The sequence below is a fragment of the Vombatus ursinus genome, unplaced genomic scaffold, assembly GCF_900497805.2.
Source record: "Vombatus ursinus unplaced genomic scaffold, bare-nosed wombat genome assembly UNPS02014789.1, whole genome shotgun sequence".
Classification (NCBI taxonomy): domain Eukaryota; kingdom Metazoa; phylum Chordata; class Mammalia; order Diprotodontia; family Vombatidae; genus Vombatus; species Vombatus ursinus.
In genome coordinates this window covers 15,098,715-15,121,389 of record NW_020954567.1, presented here as the reverse complement: position 1 = coordinate 15,121,389, position 22,675 = coordinate 15,098,715, and the positions used below count along the sequence as shown (strand labels likewise).

Here is a 22,675-nt window from a genome sequence, read left to right as displayed (position 1 = left end):
TTTCTTCCTTTCTTATGGCATAGTAACATTCCACTAGTTTCATATACCACAGTCTCTCCAGTATTTTCTTCAGAATATAAGAGGCAGTCTAAGGCATCCCATTACAAGGTAGCACAAATTCCTGAAAATAAGGCCTTATTTGGCTTGAACATCTTTCAGCCTGATGTAGTTTTTTTTTCTTCTTCTTACTGGAGTAGCTGTTGAGGAGCTTATCTATTTGACTTTCATTCAGGCAGTCATCATTCAGGCAGGAAGTCTTGTCATCACTATCACTGTCACCGTCATCATTATTAGCTCTCCTTTTCTTTCTACTCCTCCATTAAAAAAAAACTAAAAAACCCCACCCTTCTTTGTAACAAATTAGTACAGTCAAGCAAAAGAAATCCAAACAGTGGTTCTGTTTGAAAATGTGTATCTCATTCTCACCTTGAGTCCATTACTTTTCTCTCAGGAGCTGGGTATCATTCATCATCATTAGTCCTTTGGAGTCATGGTTGGTCATTGCATTGATCAGAATTCTTAAGTCTTTCAGAGTTGTTTCTCTTCATAGTATTGTAGTTGTTGTACGTGTTGTTCTTCTGGTTCAAATCTGGCCTCAGACACTTACTAGCCGTGTTATTCTGGACAGGTCACTTAGCCCTCCATGCCTCAGTCTTCTTAATCATTTGTCCCCCTGAAGGATTATACTCAGTTTTTCTGGATAGATGATTCTTGGTCTTAATCCTAGCTCCTTTGACCTCTGGAATATCATATTCTGTACTCTCCAAATCCCTTAATGCAGAACCTGCTAAATCTTGTGTTATATACTGAACAGGTATTATGTTTATTTCAGTAGGTTTGCCCATTCTTTAAAATGGTTAATAGTAAACAAAGCAAGAGAAAAAGTCCACATTTTCTGCTTTTTGTAAATCATTATGTGTTTTGGCTTATGAAATTAAAATGATTCAGCCAATTAAAATAGTCAAGTCTGATACATATAAAATAATGAATTCTTTTTCTTCCCAGTGAATGAACTCATTCTCAAACAGAAGCAAAGATTTGAGGAAAAGAGGTTCAAGTTGGACCATTCAGTGAGTAGCACCGTATGTTTCAACTCTTTTTTTAAACTACATTTTATAGCTCATTTTGTTTTTACCTAACAGTTTAATCTTAAGGAAAATTAGAATAGTTTGTCATTGATCTAACTGAAGGAAATTGTTTGGTCTCTGTAGGATTTTCCAAATAAAATTTTAAGAATTACCTACTTATAGTAATTTGTATTACTTATTTTGTTTGTGACTGTCTGGAACAATTAATGGGTAAAGTTAGGCTTCTTAGACTTTAAAATCTGTGAAGACAATGACCAGATTTTTAGTCAACCTTTTTTTTTTATCTACCTTAGTGCCTAGTCAATTGTGCTTTCAGTAGCAGGCACTTAGTAAGTATTGAATTTGATTAGAATAAGTCCTTATGAGAATGAAATAGGATTTTGAAGAAAAGAATTGGGAATTGAGGAAAAGAAGATGAAATTACTGTGAGAAAAGATTTTTGATAATCTCTCCAAAAATCTTGTATTTGGGAGGACTGGTCCTAAGTGGGTTCTAATTTACATTTGGGTCAAGGAACTATACAGTATCTCATCAAATAGACCCTTGAAAGAACTATTTGAGCTCACATTCTCATTAGCAATAATAATTCCAATAATGACTCACCCTTTAAGCATTCTTTTTAAAAATACAGCTATTTTTATTGTGCTGAATAACCAACTTAGTGTGATTTTTATTCTTTGGAGTCCTTTTACATATTTTATTCAGATAATTTGATCGGAATTAAATTAAAGTCAAATCTATTTAATTCAGTAGAGTGTAGCCTATGAAACTAAAACATGGTCCTAATCATGCTCCTAGATGAGTAAGCAATGAAATATTGAGGGTTTTGAAGAACTTCCTCCTGCATTTGTACACTCATCCTTCAGATTATCTGTCAGTTTGATCAGAAAGTGAAATGAATTACTATTCCCTTTACTGTAGATTTTTGGCAGTGTAAACAATGGTGCTGCTTATATTTAAAGTGACTAATAATTCAGGAGAATGTGCTTCCTCTGAGAGTGTCAACTCATCAAGGACCAATGCCATTTCTTAATTTCTCTTTATGGTGATAGGATGTCTTACACAGAGTAGCCTTCTGATAAACATTTCTGGAATGAATGTTGTACAGCAGTGCATACTATGAGAATACCTCAAACTTGAATACAATATCAGATTTTAACTGTTAACATTAAAATTTCCAAAAAACAAAATCCTTAGCTCTAAGAAAATATTTTATTTTTATCTAACATAGACTGTTCTGATTAGACCCAAGTCATATGAAAAATAATTTCCTCATAACTTTATTCATTCCTCTATATTCCATTTCACTAGAGTCTTGCATTATTTACTCTTTAGTTGTATATTTTATAGTTTGAGAGAGATTTGAAGATTTGTGGAAATTGTTCCACATTTCTATTGAACAGAAACTTGACAACAGATCTTGTATATATAAATGTATACTTATTTATGAAACACAATAATTAGTATTTTAAAAAATCCTCTGGGACTGAAGTGCTTATTAAGCAGTTGGGCCTCAGTCTATGGCTGTTTCTGGGATGAAAATGGATTAATTTTTTGTTTCTTTGCTGCTAGCATCAGTGGCGTAATGTCTTAGTCGTAGGCTTCCATCTTCAGAACCTTAAACTCTAGGTGATTTAAGATTTACATATATTCCATCACTTGCCGTAGGGGTAGACATATTCAAGCCAAGGCAATAGCATGTATAGCTTTTACTTAAGGGAATGGGAGCCTTTTGGGAAAGAGGAAGGGCATTCTGTTCTTTGGATCAGAGCTACAGCCCTCCTTGTCTGGATGGAGAGAGAATATCCCTCCTAGGTTCTTACAGAAAATGTTCAGTTATTGGCTTCAAAGCAACTGAGTTTTCTCAATGAACTTAATAGAGTACTAAAGACATTTTTTATTAAAATATAGACATCTTAAAATAGCTTTCTTAACTTAGAGATTTAATTAATGCATCTTTTGTGTGTGTGTTCCAGAATAATAATAATTAGCAGTTTGTCACTTTATTTAAGAATGAATGACCAGTTTGATTATTTTTGGTATGAAGGTGCTAATGAAAAAGATCAAGATTTTTTTCTATGAAAGTAGAAGGACATAGCCATGAGGGAAAAGATAGAATGTTTAAATATAATCCAGAAGGCAATGTTGAGAATCTGTGGCTTGGAATGTGGTAGTATGTTTTTGAAGACAGCATAACAAGCATAATGGAATCTTATAATTTAAACTTGTATTATAGAAGCATCTAGAATATGCTTTTTGTTAGTTAAGATTTTGTATTTCCTCTCTCTTTTCATTTCTTCTATTTCAGAATGGCCACAGGTGGCAAATATTTCAAGATTTATTGGGAACTGATCAAGATAACCTTGATTTACCCAATGTCAACCTGATGCTGGAACTACTTGTGCAAAAGAAAAAACAGCTGGAGGCAGTAAGTGGAAGGGTTTTTTTTGTTTGTTTTTTGTTTTTCTTGTTTTTTCTTTAATCTTGCCCTATATCAGGCATGTTATTTAAACAGGTATGGGGACAGTTTTAGAAGTAGTAAGATAATGTAATTCAGTCTACCTTTTTTCCAGTTCAGGCAGGCAAAATCATTTCTTATTTTCATTAGCACCCCCTTTTGAATCAAAAGGAAACTATTAAAATTAAGTTCTGTTTGCTGAAAATAAATGGAATAAGTAAACAAGGCTGTTGTACTCTGCATCAGTTAAACAAATCTGGATTATTGGGTCTACTACTGATGGGTGCCACATTTCAGAAGGGACATTGACAATCTGCACTTATTCAGAGAAGGTTAACCTTGATGGTAAAGGGGTCTTAAAACAGTGCTAGATGAAGAATTGGTTAAAGGACCTGGAGATGGACGTTTAGCTTGGAGAATAAAAGACTGAAAAGGAGACATGAATTCAGTCTTTAAGAAGGTTGATAGGTAAAAGCACATTTAAATTGTTTTTCCATGATCCCAGTAGCCAGAACTATGCTTAGAGGGTAAAGGTTAATAGAGAAATGTATTTCAACTCAACGTAAGGAAAAAACTCCTAACATTTATAACATTTATAACATTCAAAAAGTTGAATGGGTTACCTTTGGAGCTAGTGGATTTCTGTTCACTTAGAGAATTCTTTTCGGAGTGTGGGTCAGACTGGATGTCCACTGAAGTACTTTCCAACTAGGAAATGTGATTATGTGTCTTAGGAACAAAGTCTTTTTTGGTAGTAATAAATCGCAATTGCTTATATTTCATACTAGTCTCAATAAAAGCTGTCCCCCCTCCCCACTGCCTAAAATTTGGCCCACATAAAATTTGAGTACTGCTTGTATTTAATCTTATTTTTCAGTATATACATATGCATATATGTATATGTTTTCCTATTGAAAGAGTTTCCATTTTAGTGCCCACAAAAATATCTTTTGAACAGTATAGTGGTTGATATTAGTGGGGAAATTAAGAAAAAGTTAAATTTGATTTAGAGATAGCTTTTGAGAACTGTTTTTGTATATATGCTTAATCATATCATGGCCATTATGTTCTTTTTAAAGCATTTTGAAATCTTTTTTTTTTGCTTTTTGGTGAGGTGATTGGGGTTAAGTGACTTGCCCAGGGTCACACAGCTAGTAAGTGTATGAGGCAAGATTTGAACTCAGGTCCTCCTGACTCCAAGGCCAGAGCTCTATTCACTGAGCCACCTAGCTGCCCCCACTTTGAACTATTAAACAAGAAATGTTAAAACTTTGTTGTATAGCTGTCCTTCCAGTAGAAAAGCTGCCTTTTATTGTTGGGTTCAGAATATAGTCAGTCAACAAACATTCATTGTTTTCATTCATCTTTTTATCTTTGTACTCCTTAGACACATTTGATCACTTCCCCTTCCCTTGGCGTCTGTGACACTTCTGTCTTCTCATTCTCCTCTTGCCTGTCTGACTACTCCTTTCCAATCTACTTTGCTGGAACATTCTCATCTACTGCTTCTCAAACATGCCTGCTCACAGGGGTCTGACATCCCCCCCCTCTTCTCTCCATGTTTTCAGAGGTTGCTTCCAAATCTGTATATTCAATCTAGATCTCTTTCTTTGAATTCTAGTCTTCCATTTCTGTGGAATAATGAACTACTCTGAATAAAGGTTTGGCAAACCTCCAGACCATGACTCTTCTATTGGTTCTGTTCTCTCTGCTTGTATCATCACTACCCTAGACCAGGCCCTTTTCTTGTCTAGACTGTTGTAAAAACCTTCTAGTTGGTTCCCTTTCCTCACGTCTTCTCTCTCCCATCTGTCCTCTACTCTGATTTCAGAGTTGTCTTTCTAAAGCATAGTTAGATGTGACTGCTGACCAGTGCCCAAGTCAAGAGGCTTCAGTGACTCCCTGTTATCTCTGATGGGGGTGGGGTAGGAGGAGTGTTTTAATAAACTTAAAAAAATCATTTTGATAACTTTATTTCAATATAATTGATTTCCTTTGTATATAATTTCCTTTATGCTTTTGAAAAACTATTCTGACATTCATAGGCTTTAACAGACTTCCAAAGAACTCTATCATACAAAAAAGGTTTGAAACCACTGCTCTAGATTAAATACAAATTCGTCTGATATTTAAAGCCCTTTATGCTCCAACCTTTCTTTTTAAATGGATTACACATTACTGTCCCTTAGATACTCTGCATTCTAGTTAAACTGACTTGCTTTTTTCCTGTTCAGGATATTCTAAACCCTTGCTGTGAATGCTTTCTCTCCTCATCTTCATTCCTTGGAATCTCTAGCTTTATTCAGAGCTCATTTTGTGTCACTGATTATATATGGCATCTCCAACTGCCTATTGCATATATCATATTGGATGTTCTGAAGCATCTTAAACTTCCAAAACTGTCCTTGTCTCTCCCCTCCTCTCTTTCCTTATTTTTTTCTTTTTACTGTTGAGGGGACCATGGTTTTCCTAATCATTCAGGGTTACAACCTAGGTGTCAGCCAGGAGGCAGCTAGGTGGCACATTGACTAGTACCCTGGGCCTGGAGTCAGGAAAACCTGACTTCAAATCTATTTCAGCTACTTACTAGCAGTGAGACCCCACATGACTTGACCTCTGCCTCAGTTTTCTCAAATGTAAAAGGATTACCATCTTGCCTCACAGGGTTGTTATAATATCTGTGAAGGGCTTAGCACAGTGCCTGGAACATGTTGTCATTGTTCAGTCATTTCAGTTGTGTCTGACTCTGCGTTACCCCGTTTGGGGTTTTCTTGGAAAAGACAGTGGAGTGGTTTGCTGTTTCCCTCTTCATCTTATTTTATAGATGAGGAAACTGAGGCAAACAGGGTTAAGTGACTTGTCCAGGATCACACAGCTAGTTAGTGTCTGAGGCTAGTTTTGTACTCATGGAGAACAGTCTTCCTGACTCCAGGCTCAGTACTCTATCTGCTGTGCCACCTAGCTGCCCATACTATGCCCAGCACACACTAGGCACTTACATTCTTGTTTCTTCTCTTCATCCTTACCTTGTAACTGTCACTCCTTATATGCATTCTGTTGCCAAGTACTGTTGATTTTCCTTTCATTACATCGCTTGTATATGCCTACTTCTATACTCAAATAGTGTCGCCACCCTGGTGCAGGCACTCATCTATTATAATAGCTTTCTGGTTGGTCTACCTGCCTCAATTCTCTCTCCATTCCATTCCATCCTCCACTCAGCTATTAAAATTCACCTTCCATGTCATCCCCTTATATATTAAACTCCTATGGTTCTCTGTCACCTTTAGGATGAAATATAAATATAAAATTCTCAGTTTGGCATTCAAAGTCCTTCGAACCTGATAACCCCTTCTTATCTTTCCATTCTTTTATACCTTATGCCACCCTTCCTTCCCACCTAATGCTCTGTGATCCTGTGATAATTGGCTCCCTTCCTATTCCTTGCAGAAGACACCGGATCTCCCAACTCCATGAATTTTCACTAGTTGCCCCTTTGTGCCTGAAATTCTCTCCGTCATTTTCAACTTTTGACTTCCTGGCTTCCTTCAAGTTCCAGCTAAAATCTCTTCTACAGGAAGCTGTTTCTGATTGTCCTTAATGCTGGGGCCTTCCATCTATTGATTATCTCCAGTATATCCCATGTGTTTTTTGTTTATAAATAATTGTTTGCATGTTGTCTCTCCCATTAGGCTTTTAGCTCCTTAAGTTCCTTCAGGGACTATCTTTTGCTTTTTTTTATATTCCTAGTGCTTAGCATTGTGACTGGTACAAAGCAGGCACTTAAATATTAGTTAATTGACTGATGAAGCCAGTACCTAATAAATCTATGAAGTTAAAAACAATGAACTATTTGACATTAAGATATCGAATGAAAAACATTAATTTTTAACTGCTATGAGAATGAATGAAAAGACTAATTTTGGATTATCAAATAACCCAGATTCTCAACCTTGGAGTCCTCCTCTATCTCCTTACCCCACGTAGCCAGTTGCTAGATCTTGAATATACAATTGAATGATACACTTACTTACTATGTACCTGCAACTGTGCTTAGCTGCGATACAGATAGAGGCAAACAAGATTGTTCTTGCTGTCAAGGAATTTACATTCTATATAGGGCAGTAGAGGCCAGGGAAGAACAATGATTTACATAAAAGTCTTGATTCTACCTCTGCAGTATTTTTATTTTTCTCTTTCTCTTGTCATACAGCCATCACCTTAAATTACATTGTATTATTTATAGACATACACACACATACTTTTTTTTTTGTATGTAATGATATGTACATAGTGAATCTCCCCTAAAGAACATAAGGTCTTTGAAGGCAAGGACTTTCATATTGTTCTTGGTTTCTCCGTCACCTAGCACCATATTGGTGCCTAATAGACTGTTAAAAAAATCAATTTTGATTGATCTTTCTTCATCAATATCAGTTATAAACATTTAGTATTTCACAGTTTGCTGTGAATAAGTTTTATTTATTGCTGTCCACTTCATAGGGTTCTTGTGAGAAATGTGCTTTTTAAACCTTAAAGCACTATTTTAGTGTGACCTATTATTCTAAAGTATTTAGGCTCACAGCTGGCATTATACCAAATCTAGTTCAAAGTGTTTGAGTCTGCAAGTTAAGATTATCAATGCAATTTTTAGATTCTTATGCTGTCATACAATATTGCATAGTCATGTTTGTATTGCTGTTACTGTGTAAGGGTATTAGGTTTTATTTTCTTCCTATGAATCATCCCCTGGTGGTTGTCTCATAGAGCAATGAATTAACTAAATAGTAGTCATTAGCAAGGTGAAAGAGAAGATGTAAAATACTTAGAAAATGCCTAAAGCAAGTTATTCTTTCCTCTGTAATTGAAATTTGATTGTCTCATTTCTTTTGGGACATTTATGCTGATATCTTTAGGAAATATGTGAGCATAAAGAAAATTTAAAAACTAGCTAAGTTAATAAGAACAATTATCTTGAAATCTGTATTTTATAAATCGCTTTGCATTCATTATTAGCCTTAACTGATAATCATTTTTAAATGAGAAGAATTTTATGAATTTGTGGCTTTATAGAAATGTGATTTGTAATTCATTTTAAGTAATATTAATGCTATATCTTTGTATGAAGCCATGAACTTTATGACACTGTAAAAGTATGTCCAGGCATCAAGGTTTAGTAGAGCAATAGGCTAGCTCATAGTTAGGAGACCTGGGTTTTGTCTTCCTATTCAATTAGCTAGTTATGCATTCTGGGACAAGTTGCGTACTCTCTTTTATTTTTATCATTTGTAAAACAAGCAGTTTGTACTGGATGTTCTTTATGGTTTCTTCCATTCATAAAATTCTGCAATTATAATAAATATTTGTTGAGAATGATGTCCCCTCATTGGTTCCTACCTTTAATGAGGGGCCAAAAGATCTCACTGGTCTCCATTCTTAAATCTGAAGAACTTTATAAGTATAGTATGTTCCCTTGTATTATTTAATCAACATTTTAATAAGACTTACTTTATCCTTAATATAGTTTTCGAGAATATTTTATTCTCTTTATGTTTCACACTGTTTTCTTGTGTATTTGCATTTTGTTATGCTGACCCTTACTTTGTCATTGGAACTAATCAATATGAACTGACCTAGATTTACTAACCCACAAAATTAGCTGCGTTTTTGGGGGGCCTCCCAGGCAAAGGGGCAGGTATGTGGGGATTCTGTGTAGTCTGTTCATGTCCAGTTTTACTCTCTCCTTGAACTGGCTCACAGTATTCACTTTTTTTTAGTAGTCATATTCAATTCCTATTTCTGGTGAATGGAAATTTAAGTACATAAATGGACTTTGAAGATCACACGGCCAGTACTTTGTCAGAGAGCTATCTGAACTTGTTGCTCAGGTGAATATTTGTTAGCTACATTGTTATATTCTTTTTTTTTAATGGTAATTTTTATTTATTTTTTTGTTTTCAACATTTACTTTCATAAGATTTCAAGTTCCAAATTTTCACCCCATCTCGCCCCTCCTCCCACCCCAAGATGGCATGCATTCTAAATACCCCTTCTCCTAGTCTGCATTCCCTTCTATCTCTCCCCCCCTTCTCCTGTCCCCTTCCTCTTCTATTTTCCTGTAGGGCAGGATAAATTTCTGTACCCCAGTTCCTGTATTTCTTATTTCCCAGTTGCATGTGAAAACATTTTTTTAACATGTGTTTTTAAAACTTTGGGTTCCAAATTTTCTCCCTTCCTCCCTCCCCATCCACCCTCATTGATAAGGCAAGCAACTAAATATAGGTTATATATGTGCAGTTATGCAAAACACTTCCATAATAGACATGCTGTGAAAAAATAACTCTATTTCCCTTAATCCTATCCCACCTATCCATTTGTTCTATTCTTTCTTTTGACCCTGTCCCTCCTCAGAAGTATTTACTTGTGATTACTCCCTTTCCCAATCTGCGGTCCTCTCTATCATTACCCTACTGTCTTGTCCCCTTCCCCCCTTATTTTCCTGTAGCGTAAGACAGATTTCCACACCCAATTGAGTGTGTTTGTTATTCCCTCTGTAAGTCAAATCCTATGAGAATAAGATTCACTCATTCCCTCTCACCTTCCCCTGTTTCCCCTCCACTGTAAGAGCCTTTTCTGTTTTTTTTTTTTTTGTGGGATAATTTACCCCATTCTACCTCTCCCTTTCTCCTTCTCCTGATATATTCCTCTCTCACCCCTTAATTTTATTCTCCAGATATGACCCCTTCATTTTCAACTCACCCTGTGCTCTTTATCTATCTATATCTATGTATACGTACATATAATTTTTTCCCCTCCAACTACCCTAATACTAACAAAGGTCTCATGAGTTACAAATATCATCTTTTCCATGCAGGAATGTAAACAGTTCCACCTTAATAAGTCTCTTATGATTTTCTCTTTCCTGTTTACCTCTTCATGTTCCACTTGAGTCTTATATTTGAAAATCAAATTTTCTATTCAACTCTGGTCTTTTCATCAAGAATGCTTGAAAGTCCTCTATTTCCCTGAATGACCATTTTCCCCCTGCAGGATTATACTCAGTTTTGCTGGGTAGGTGATTCTTGTTTGTAATCCTATCTCCTTTCCTCTCCGGAATATTCTGTACCCTGCAGTCCCTTAATGTAGAAGCAGCTAAATCTTGTGTTATCCTGATTGTGTTTCCACAATACTTGAATTGTTTCTTTCTGGCTGCTTGTAATAATTTCTTCTTGACCTGGGAACTCTGGAATCTGGCTCCAATATTCCTAGAAGTTTTTCAGGAGGAGATTGGTGGATTCTTTAAATTTCTATTTTGCCCTCTGGTTCTAAAATATCAGGACAGTTTTCCTTGATCATTTCTTGAAAGATGATGTCTAGGCTCTTTTTTTTGATCATGGCTTTCAGATAGCCCAATAATTTTTAAATTATCTTTCCTGGATCTATTTTTCAGGTCAGTTGTTTTTCCAATGAGATGTTTCACATTGTTTTCTAATTTTTCATTCTTTTGGATTTGTTTTACAGTGTCTTGATTTCTCATCAAGTCACTAGCTTCCAATTGCTCTATTCTAATTTTTAAGGAAGTATTTTCTTCAGTAATCTTTTGGACTTTTCCATTTGGCCAATTTTGCTTTTTAGGGCATTCTTCTCCTCATTGGCTTTTTGGACCTCTTTTGCCATTTGGGTTAGGCTATTTTTTAAGGTGTTATTTTCAGTATTTTTTTGGGTCTCCTTTAGCAAGCTGTTGACTTGTTTTTCATGATTTTCTTGCATCACTCTCAGTTTTTCTTCTACTTCTCTTACTTGCTTCTCAGAATCCCTTTTGAGGTCTTCTGAGGCCTGGGACTGATTCATATTTTTCTTGGAGGCTTTGGATGTAGGAGCTTTGGTTTTGTTGTCTTCTTCTGGTTGTATGTTTTGATCTTCTTTGTCACCAAAGTAAGATAATATAGTCTGACTCTTTTTGTGCTGCTTACTTATGATCCCCGCCAATTACTTGATTTTTAAATTCTTTGTTAAGGTAAAAGTCTGCTTCCAATGTGAAGAGTGTACTGTCCCAAGCTTTGGGGGTTTGTACAGCTGTTTTCAGAGGTACTTCTAGGGACCTGTAAATTTTCAATTCTTCCAAGGTGGTATGATAAGGGGCGAGGTGTTTCCTCTCCACAACCACAACAAGCTCCACCAGGCCAGGGCTCCTCCTCACCCCAGGACCGCCCCTCAGAACTGTGACCCAGATCCAAGCACGGGCAAAACAAGAGAATCCTGCCTCAGCACCAGCAAAGAGATTCTTGCGATCCCCCTCTGATTGGCCACTCGATTCCCCCTCAGTCTGTGGGCCAGAAGCTCAGGAAAAAGCCGTGGCCCAGGGCCGTGCTCCAGACTTGCAGCTGAGACCTAGCTTCTTCTCTCACTGCAGTCACAGACTTTTCCCACTGACCTTCTAAGTCATCTTTGGCATTCAGGGGTTAAGAAGTCTGGAAACCGCTACAGCTGCCCGTGATTCAGTCCTCTGAGGCCTGCTCTAGGGTTGCTGCGGCCTGTGCGCCCACGCCGACCTGCCCTCCTCTCCCCGCCTGGTGTGATATACCTTTCTGATCAACCATCCAGGCTGTCTTTGGTTGGAAATTTGTTTCACTCTGTCTTTTGTGGGTTCTGCTGCTTTAGAATTTGTTTAGAGCCATTTTTTTAGGTATTTGGAGGGGTTTGGGGGAGGGGTTCAAGACAGTCACTGCTTTCCCTCCACCATCTTGGCTCCACCTCTGGTGGGCTGTTATATTAATTCTTTATGGAAGGGTTCTTAATTTTTTTTGTGTCACGGACCTTTTGGGCAGGCTATTGAAGCCTATGAATTCTTTTTCAGAATCATGTTTTTAAAGGCATAAGTAAAATACACAGAATTACAAAGGATGCCATACACACACACACACACACACACACACACACACACACAAATACAATTATCAAAATAGAAAAAAGCAGTTTCAGGGACCCCATGTTAAGAAATCCTGCTCTGCAGTATGTAATGGAGATAAAGCCTGTGACTAGTGAATGTAGCATCTTGAGACATGCAAACAAATCAAAGTACATCATATGACAATGGAAATATATTTTAGATGCCAAGAAAGTTGCAGTGTGTCTGGGTATTTTCTTTTCTTTTATATTTGGTCATCTTTTCTAACTTTTCACCCTTTTGGAGAATAATGTTAGTAAACATGCAGTGGGAATTTTAATTACAACTGAGAACATTCATTGGCAAGGCAAATGGATGGTGGGGGGGGAACCTTTGAAGCATACAAATGGAGACTCGACTTAGAGTTTAAACTGGCTGGTTTTAATTTACTTTTAAAAGCACCATACATTCAACTAAGGAGAAAATCTACTTTATTTACTTATTTAACTCCAAGTTACCTTGTTTTTCTTTAGCAGTTTATTTTGTTTTGTTAATTATTATAAATATTTTAATGTGATCCACAGATTATCACCAGCCACTTGTCCATGGGTATTATAGTTTTGGTGCTTTTAGAAACTTTTATTTTATTTTTCTGCTGTACCTGAAGAATGAGACTGGGTTTCTTTACTTGATATCTTGATTCAGATTTGCTTATTCTTTTCAGTGTTTGTCATTTAAGAGGGATTGTCATCTTTTTTTAGCTTTTAATTGTGACACCTGTGCCACTGTGACTTTAACTCCTTAAAAATTTTTCTCTCTTCTCTCTCTAATGAATTAGCTCATTTACAAAGATTTTGTTCCTAGTTCAGACTTAAATAGTTGATTTGTCTGATCTGAGAGGCAGTTAATGATAGTTTTTCTTTATCTGAGTGATATATGTCTATGGTTTATTCTAGTCACTGTTTTGGATTGTTTGTATTTTTTTCTTCTCTTTACTTAAAGTAGATGACACTTTATTTTTTTTTTTTACTTCCTCATTTTCCCGTAGACATTTATGAATTCTTGCAATATTTATATGGGAATGTAGAGTTTTAATAGGTTTTTCAAGTTAGTTTTCTAAAAAACAACCCATTTATTAACTTTAATTTTTCATCTTGTATGATTAAACAAGATCTGTGGAACATGATCATTTTAAGGATGAATAATCCTTTCAGAATATCAGTTATTTTTCTTGAAACTGCATTGATTCTGTACTAATTTTATTCTCTGTAAGAATAATTGGTTAGCTAGGAGTTGGAAAGTTGAAGTCAGAAAGGATTTGCCATTTTCCATTGTGTTTCTTATGTAGCAGCATAGTATAGGTCAGAGGTAGCCATATGTGGTAGATAATCTCTTGGGTGTGAAATCCTGCCTCTGACACTTATTAATGCATTAATTATATGGCTAAGGGGCATTTAATTATAAAATCTAAAGAATTTCATAGACCATCAGATCATAATAGATTTAGAGCTGAAAGGGACCTCAGAGGATATTCAGTCCAAATCCTTTGTTTTATAAATGAGAAAGATGAGGCACAGGGAGGTTAAGTGACTTATTCAAGATAATTTACTGATTTTAACCCAGGTCTTCCTGACATCAAGACTAGTGCTATATCCATCATATCATGGTGCCTCCCAAATTATAGAAAGATTGTTTTCTATCTTGGTGTAGGGAAATTTCTAAACCATAAGTTACTGTGGATCTCTTACATTGATGAAGTCATGGATAATTCACTATTTCCTATGATTATAGCTATGGTGTAATTGTGGTATCATGAAAGGGTAGTGAAGAAATGGAAAAACTTTTACATGATAGACAAAGAGTTAGGGAATCAGTTGATTGGGGAAAATAAACTTTATATCATGTACTTCAGATAGAGGTTTGCTTTCTCCTTATGGATAGCTGTCAAAGGATATGAGCAAACAGTTCTCTGAAGAAGAATTACAAGCTATTAACCATAAAAAAGATTGTTCCAAATCACTAATGATAAAAGAAATGCAAGTCAGAAAATCTGAGGTTTGTAGGAAATTGTCATTGATGACAAAGGATAATGTTGGAGGGATTGTGGAAAAATACATGTATTAGTATACTTTTGATGAAGCCAGGAATTGCTCTAACCTACTGGAAGGTAATTTGGAATTTCATTAAGAAATTTACCTAAGTGTCCATACATACCATTTGACCCAGAGAGTTCACTACTAGACGGTACTTAAGAGTGGTCAAAGATAGAAAGGAAAGTACGATTTCTACTGACATTTATAGCAAAGCATACATACATACATATATGTATATATATTCTATAGTAGCAAAAAACTGGGAACAAAAGCAGATAACCATTGATTAGGGAGTGACTAAACAAACTTTAACATATAAATATAGTGGAATATTGTTATGATGTAAGAACTTACAAAAATGAAGACTACCTAAAGCAAAGTGAAGTAAACAGAAAACAGTTTTTACAATGACTGCAATAACTTAAATGGAAAGAAGAGCAGCTAAACAAAAACAGAATATTTTCTAATTAGTAACCAATCTTGGCTGTGAAGAACAGATGAGAAAATGTACTTCCGTTTTTGAAGAGGTTGGAGGCGCTGCACATATTCAGTTGGTGTGTTTGTTAATATGGCAGAACTGATTAGTTTCTCTCTTTTTATTCATTGTTACAAAAGATGGTTCTCTGGGTAGGGGAAGAACATTTAGAAATTAAAGTTTTTTTATTTTTTTAAAGATAGTACTGAACTTGTAGTCTGAAAGAACTGGTTTTGAATTTACTGTATTCCATCACAATCTGGTGCGGTAGAGATTATGCTGAATTTAGAGTCTGCTGGCTTATCTGTGGATCCTTGGGCACCTCACTTCAATTCTTTGGTTTCAGGTTTCTTCATCTGGGGACTGAACCGATTAAAGCAGATGATCTAAGAGGTCTAATTATTTGATCCTCTGAAGACACTTACCATTTCTTAATCTGTTTCTTAATCTAAAATATGAAGGGGTTGGACGCTAGGCCCTTTTTGACACTAAATCTTCTGTTCTTGAATTTAGACCACTACTCATGTAATCTTCAAGATAATTTTTTGGAAACTATTGTTTAAAACCTGTTGCTGGGGCAGCTAGGTGGCACAGTGGATAGAGTGCTGGCCCTGAGGTCAGGAGTACCTGAGTTCACATCCGGCCTCAGACCAAACGCTTCACACTTACTAGCTGTGTGACCCTGGGCAAATCACTTAACCCCAATTGCCTAAAAAAACCCAAAAAAACAAAACAAAACAAAAAACCTTTTGCCAAATGAGAAACTTTTAAATGAATGCATAAAATGATACATAGCTTAATTGGTGGTAAATATACTTCAAAATTTATATGAAGCTTTTTTATCCCATTCATGCTGAGCTTTTTAAAAGCAATATGTTTGTGATCAAAAGTTTTTCTTTTAAAATGTAACTTTCTTTTGTAGGAGTCACATGCTGCCCAACTACAGATCCTAATGGAATTCCTCAAGGTTGCAAGGAGAAATAAAAGAGAGGTATATCATTTTGTGTTTGATTTACTGAATGAGTGTTTGCTTGTTTTTTAAGTATTGCTACCTTTCCTTATTTTGTAATAAATCTTCCGTGTGGGCACAGTGTTAATACTTAAGATGAACAAATTTGAAAAATAAGATTTTAAGGTGAGATTCCTGATCACTTCATTTTTTAACTTCTCAGTTGATACAGTTGATTGATTCTTTTGGGGTGGGTTGAAAAGTTTGTCAAGGAATGGTTGTTAAAGACCTGCCCTAGAATTTTGGAGAAAAGATGAGAGTGTGAAGATGGGTAAATATCTTTTTTCACCTAAGATTGAAGTGATTGGGATGCCCTCTGTGGCATCTCAGGACAGGGTGCTAGATTCCTTGGCCTTAAAATGTTCCAGTCTGAGTGTTCCCAGGCTTCACGCTTGTTGGTACTACCCACTGCTGTTGCTCTATACTTTGAAGATCCCTACGTTGCTTTCTTGGGGGAGACTTATTATTGCTCTGGATAGTCTTTTAGGCTGTAGATGTCCCTGGTAATGCCAAGTAGCCTTTCTGCTTGTGGCAACTACTTTTCCTTTTGCCTTTCTGCTTCTGGCTTACCTCTTATATTCATATGGGGTAGAAAAAAGCCACTTACTCTGTTTTCTCTATGGATTTCTTGATCAGTACTCAGACAGGTGCAAATTTTAGGGTTTTATTGGAAAAAGTACATGACAACCGGGCAACTTACCTCCCATTCAGGGAGACAACTTGTCCAGAAGCCTGCAAAATTTTGTTTTATTATGAAGAAAACCTTCTTAACAATTACAGCTGATCAAAAGCAGAATGGGCTGCTTTGGAAGGTTATGGTTTTCCCCTTAGTGGAGGTCTGTAGATAGAGATTGGATGGCTGCTTCTCAGGTATGTGAGGATTTCTTTTTAGGAATGGTTTGGATTAAGTGCCTGCTAGGGAACTCTTTGAACTAAAATTGTTCTGTGACCATATATCCTAACTTTAGCAGATAAAGAGAAGCTGAGCTCACCTAAATTTTTATTTTATGGGTAAGAGGGGGCTTTTCTGGAATACAGCATTCTGAGAGAAGAAAGCAACCCCAATGCAAGGTAAACCATGATGTTTTTATGGTACTGATGACTGGCCAGTAGCTGGGGATGAATATATGGTCCCCTTGAAGTAGTTGAAGAGTTTTCTTCTTAGAGCAAGAGGAAGTATGCTTTAGGGCAATGCCAAGTTTCTAGTTTGCTGAAGACTTGGCTAGTATTAGGGAAATAGGAGGAAGCACTTTGTGGGAGTCTGGCAGTTGGTGGCTGTAATGCATCCTGCAAAGATACCTTCTAAATCACCTCCCCATGGGCTAAGATTCGTGTGAACAAAGTCCCCTTTATCTCATCCTAGCTTTGTTAAAAGAAGTATCCAGGAAGGGGGACTTTCATTTGTCCTGGGATAAGGGATGATGCTATTTCCAAACTTCGGAATGGCCTAAATGCTATGATTAATGTGTGTGTTTTTTTAGCTTATAGGCATGGTACTGGGCATGTAGGAGGTACCTAAGATATTTTTGAAATATTTTATTGATTGAGTAATGATATACTTTGGATGAAACCACCCTGAAAAAGAGCCCTGGATTTAAAGTCAGATTGCCTTGGTTCATATTTCACCTCTCATTTAGTACCTTTGTAATTTTGGGCAATTTTCTTAATTTCTCAGTCCTAAATGTATTCATTGCAAAATGAGGGAGTTGAACCAGATGACCTCTTAGATGCCTGCCAGCTCTAAATCTGTATTTGACAAACATGTTTACTAAAACAGTTGTGTTTTCTATCATTTTTCCTATTCAAAGATGCATCAAAGATGCATTCCAGGATAGCACAAAGATGGTTGTGTTATCCATGTAAATTAAAGGGCAGAGAACTTGTGATTTTTTTCTTTACGATACATTGCCTAAGATGTTGGCTTTGCTTCAGATAGCGTACTATGTTCCTTGCAAAGCATTATTGATGGCTGTAACATTGTAAGTTGTTTATCAAATTTGTTAAAATTTATGCTTATTTTTCTTTGCTATATCTTGACTTTGGGGTCAGTAGTGATTGTTTCCAAGATTTATTTTAATATATATGGCATTCATTGTCAGCTTTATAATTTTTTTATATTATGATTTCATTACCTAAAAAGAGCTTATTCATCTCAGCAAAACAAAATGAAAACTGGCAATTTGGATATCCTGCCACAGGTTGTGGTAGAGGACTGTGATTTCATAATTCAAATGATAAAACATAAGCTTCTTGCTGGTTTATTTTACATCAGTATGTTTGTTCTTCAAAATTTTTTTGAGAGTTTCTGTGGTATATTACAAATATTTTATTATGCACTTAACTTTACATAAAACCAAATAATCATTTATACCTGCTTACCTTGAAGAGATTTCTATATAAAATATGTCCATAATTAGTAGTAGTTGTCTTTTTTATTTCTTCTAATTGTTCACTCATCTCTGTGTTAATTTTTTATATTTTGTTCTGTTTTCTCGTTCTTTGTTTTGAATTATTTCAAATAAGTTTCAGATTGTTCTTAGGTTCTTCAGTAAGTATTTGTCTTATTTGTACCTAGTGCCACACTAGGTACCTGGGAAACAGAGACCAAGGACTAAACAGCTCCTGTTCTCAATGGACTGACATTCAATTGGGAAGGAAAACATGTGCATACATAAGTAGTATGTACAAAATAAATAGATGTGAAATAACTCCAAAATAAATATTAGGTAATTAAGTACAAGATATTTAGGGAGGACACTAGCAGTTAGGGATGGAGGGGGAATTAGGAAAAGCCTTGTGTAGAAGATTGTATTTGAGCTCAATCTTGAAGGAATTAAGAGGTTCTGTGAGGCCGACTCAAGGAGGTAGAGTACTGGGGCAGCTAGGTGGTGCTGTGGATAGAGCCACCAGCCTTGGAGTCAGGAGTACCTGAGTTCAAATCCAGCCTCAGACACATAACACTCACTAGTTGTGTGACTCTGGGCAAGTCACTTAACCCCAATTGCCTCACCAGAAAAAAAAAAAAAAAGAAAAAAAAAATATTCCAAGGCTTGGAGGATGGCCAGTGGACAGTCATGGAGAAAGGAGTTAGATTGCTATGTCTGTGATAGAAAGAAGGGTAGTTTGGTTGTTTCGAAGAATGCAGAAAGGGGAGTAATGTTGAATGAAACCTTAGAGATAGGTTAGTACTAGTTTGTGAAACAACTTAAAAGTCAAAATAAACAAGTTTATGTAGTTAATCCTAGAGGCTTGAGGAAGCAGCTGGAGTAAGGGAGTGGCATGTGACATGGCCAGGTCTACATTTAAGTGGTTTTCACTTAGGCAGCAGTGTGGAGGGATGCATTGGGGTGGGGAGAGACTTGAGTTGAGGGGCCCAATTAGGAGATCATGACAGTAGTACAGGTGGGAGGTAACGAAAACTTGAACTGACTTAATGGGTATGGGAATAGAGAATAGGGCTCAGATATGAGAGATGATTTCAAGGTAAAAATGGCAAGATTTGGCAACTGACTAGATATGTGGGATCAGGGAGAGTGAAGAGATGAGGATGATTACAGGGTTACAAACCTGGAAGACTAAACTTGGGTGGTGCCCTCAACAAAAATAAAAAAAAAATTTCATTAGATGTGAGTGGGGAGGGAGGGAAGAGATAATGAGTTCTGTTTTGGACATGGAGAGCTTGAGATCTGCAGTTCATCCAATTTTAAATATCTGATGTGTGTTTGGTGATGTAAGTGGTATAGCTTTTTTTTGGCAGATAATTTTGCTGATCGCTTTTTTTTTATAATATGTTTCAATGAGTGTGTGATATTAAGGAATGATGAGGGGTTCTCTGAACCTGTCTTTTTGAGTTGCCATATATTTTTTTTGTTGTTGTTTTTTAGTGAGGCAGTTGGGGTTAAGTGACTTGCCCAGAGTCACACAACTAGGAAGAATCATGTGTCTGAGGCTAGATTTGAACTCGGGTCCTCCTAACTCCAGGGCTGGTGCTCTATCCACTGCGCCACCTAGCTGTCCCAGAGTTGCCGTATTTTCCCTGAAACACTGGACCCAGAGTATGCAGGAGGCCCTGAATGTATCTAGGACAGACCTCCTCACTTCCCCCCCAGGTGACATAATGTGTTGTTTGAATCCCAAGCTGAACTCCTTGTGTGTCGTTGGGAGTCAAGGATCAATCAGTCTGGGAGTCAAGACCAATCAGTCTGCCATTCTGCACTAGGATGGGATACAGTTTGTGCAGCTGGGACCTTTATAGATAAGCTGACCATCATATCTTCATGGTCTAGCAGTTTCCAAGAGAAAAGAATGCTGCTTTTGCCATCACCTGGCTTCTCCTTCAGGAGGGGTTTTGTCGTTTTCCAACTTTTACTGCACCTTTTCCCCTTCCCATGCAACACCGCCTTAGGAGGAGAGTTCTGGTTTTTTCTCTTTCCTTTGTTGTACTGTCATAAATATGCAGACTTCTGTATGGATTGTGAACTCTTTGCTCTGGCTTTGGATTCCATATGCATGTTCGTTTCTCTTGTAGTAAGCCTAGTTTCGTGTAAGTTTTGTAGAGTTGTGGTTGCCTGTTGACAATTGAAGACCACCTTTATTAGTTTTTAGCTTTAATGAACCCTCTGGGTATTTTTGCCTACTTGTCTAGGTCTATAAAACAAGAAGCATTTTTATTTGTGTGAATTTGAAGAGTGGTTTAAAAAATAAATCTGGCCCATCTATAAACATTTAATGTCTCTGCAATTATTTAGGATATTTCTCATTTTGATCATTAAGGTTTCAGAGTCAGGTTTATATAGGTTTGTTCCCAAGATTGTTTTTTTAAAAAATAAATTTTTTTTATCATGTTGGTCTTTTTTACTGGTAAATAAGAACTTTTTTCCTCTTAAATTTGTATTCTGAAACTTTGTTCAACTTCATTTATTGTCTCCATTAATTTTTTTGGTTGAAGCTTTTGGATATTCTCGTATTAATATGTTATCTGAAAATAAAATTTGAGCTCCATTTCTAAAGTGAATGATATACTTTAATATATTTTTCCTATCTTACTGCAATTAGTAGAATTCATAATACTATTTCAAATAAAAGTAGTTAGAATAGGCATCTTTATTTTTAGTGGAAACACATTTAATGTTTCTCTGTTATTTGTTGGCACTTTGTTTAAGGTAGTGATTGTGCTGAAAAAAAATTCTTTACTCATTATTTTAAGTGCTTTTTAAAGTCATGAATGATTATTGGATTCCATGAAAGGCTTTATTTCTTTTATTGATGTAATTATGTGTTTTTATCTTTTCTTATGTTAATACTTTTTTTGATGTTGAACCTGCATTGTGTGCCTGGCATAAATCCTACATTGTCACAATGAATTCTTAATGTACTGGTGGGGTATTTTTTTATTTTCTATTTATTATTTTTATGTTCATATTCTCACTGGTATTTTTATTTTCTATTTATTATTTTTATGTTCATATTGTATTACTGGTATTTTAAATTTTCTATTTATCACTTTTATGTTCATATTCTTTAGTAAAATTGTACAAAATTTTGTTTTAGTATGTGTGCATATGTGATCATCAGATGATTTTAAAAACAACACCATATTTACTTCACAAGGATACAGGGTAATGAGCTTATCTTTATATTAATGAATGAAACATGGGGATTATTTGACTTTAGAGAGTTTAAGAAATTCTGCTGCAAGTAGGATTTTTTCACCCCTTCCCTATTTGATGGTTTGTCTTTTTTCCCCTAAAGATTTGTTTGCTTATATTACAAATTTTCTGTCTTATTATTGGATAATTTATATTTTATAGATAATTTTCTGCTTCCTTTAATTTTCCAGTTTCTTAGAAATAGTGTACAGCAATTCCTTAATGATATTCTTAGTTACTTTTGTCTTTGCTGTAATAACTTTTTAATCTGTCATTTTACTGATTCACATTTTCTTTTTTTCCTCTTCTTCTGAAGCTAGTATTTTGTCATTTGTACTAGGTCTTTAAAACAATTCTGATTTTATTTATCAATTCCATGTTGTTCTTTGATTTTCTATTTTTCTGTTATAATTTCTGTCTTAATGCTTTCTTGTGTCTTTTTAAGTGTCATCTTCATTCTTTTTACTACTTTTCTTAGACATTTAATACAAATTTGCCTCTAAGAATGGTTTTGTCTGCATTGCCTAAATTTTATTATGTGGTATTTTTTAATTTTAAATTCATTTTTCTGATTTCTTCTTTAAACGTAGTCATTGTTTAATAGATCGTTTCTCAGTTTCCATGTAGTTTACAACTTTTGCTCAAATTGTTAGCATTTTAGTCTAATTTATGATCCAGTTTAGCATCTGAAGGTGCTTGAACTGTATTTTGAAGGAAGAGGGAGCTTCTAGGAGATGAAAGTGAGGAGGGAGGCATTCTAGGAGTGGGGGACTCTGTGTTTTTAGTTTTTAATCTGACTCCGGTTTACATTTTCAGTCTTATATTACTGCCTTTGTACATGATATGTTATAGACAAACTAGGCAATTTGCTTATCTCCATGACATTTTTTCTCTTGTTTGTGCTTTTGAACAGGCTGTCTGGGCATGCTAGAATGCTCTCCTTTGCCTGGCCTCCAAGAATTCTTAGCCTTCCCTCAATACTCAGCTCAATGATTGCCGCCACCACCAATTTGAGGC

General features: G+C 35.8%; 1 protein-coding gene across 3 annotated transcripts in view; it reads left to right on the top strand.

Moving 5' to 3' along the window:
- Nucleotides 1-22,675, top strand: part of COP1 (COP1 E3 ubiquitin ligase) — a 237,442-nt gene that overhangs the window by 42,769 nt on the left and 171,998 nt on the right. For 2 of the 3 annotated variants that reach the window (XM_027868647.1, XM_027868646.1), the window contains exons 4-6: nt 1,006-1,070; nt 3,397-3,516; nt 15,924-15,992. In XM_027868647.1, coding sequence (XP_027724448.1) covers nt 1,006-1,070; nt 3,397-3,516; nt 15,924-15,992 — 254 coding nt within the window. Of the gene's footprint in view, nt 1-1,005; nt 1,083-3,396; nt 3,517-15,923; nt 15,993-22,675 lie in introns of all 3 variants that reach the window. The other variant, XM_027868645.1, reaches the window with a different exon arrangement.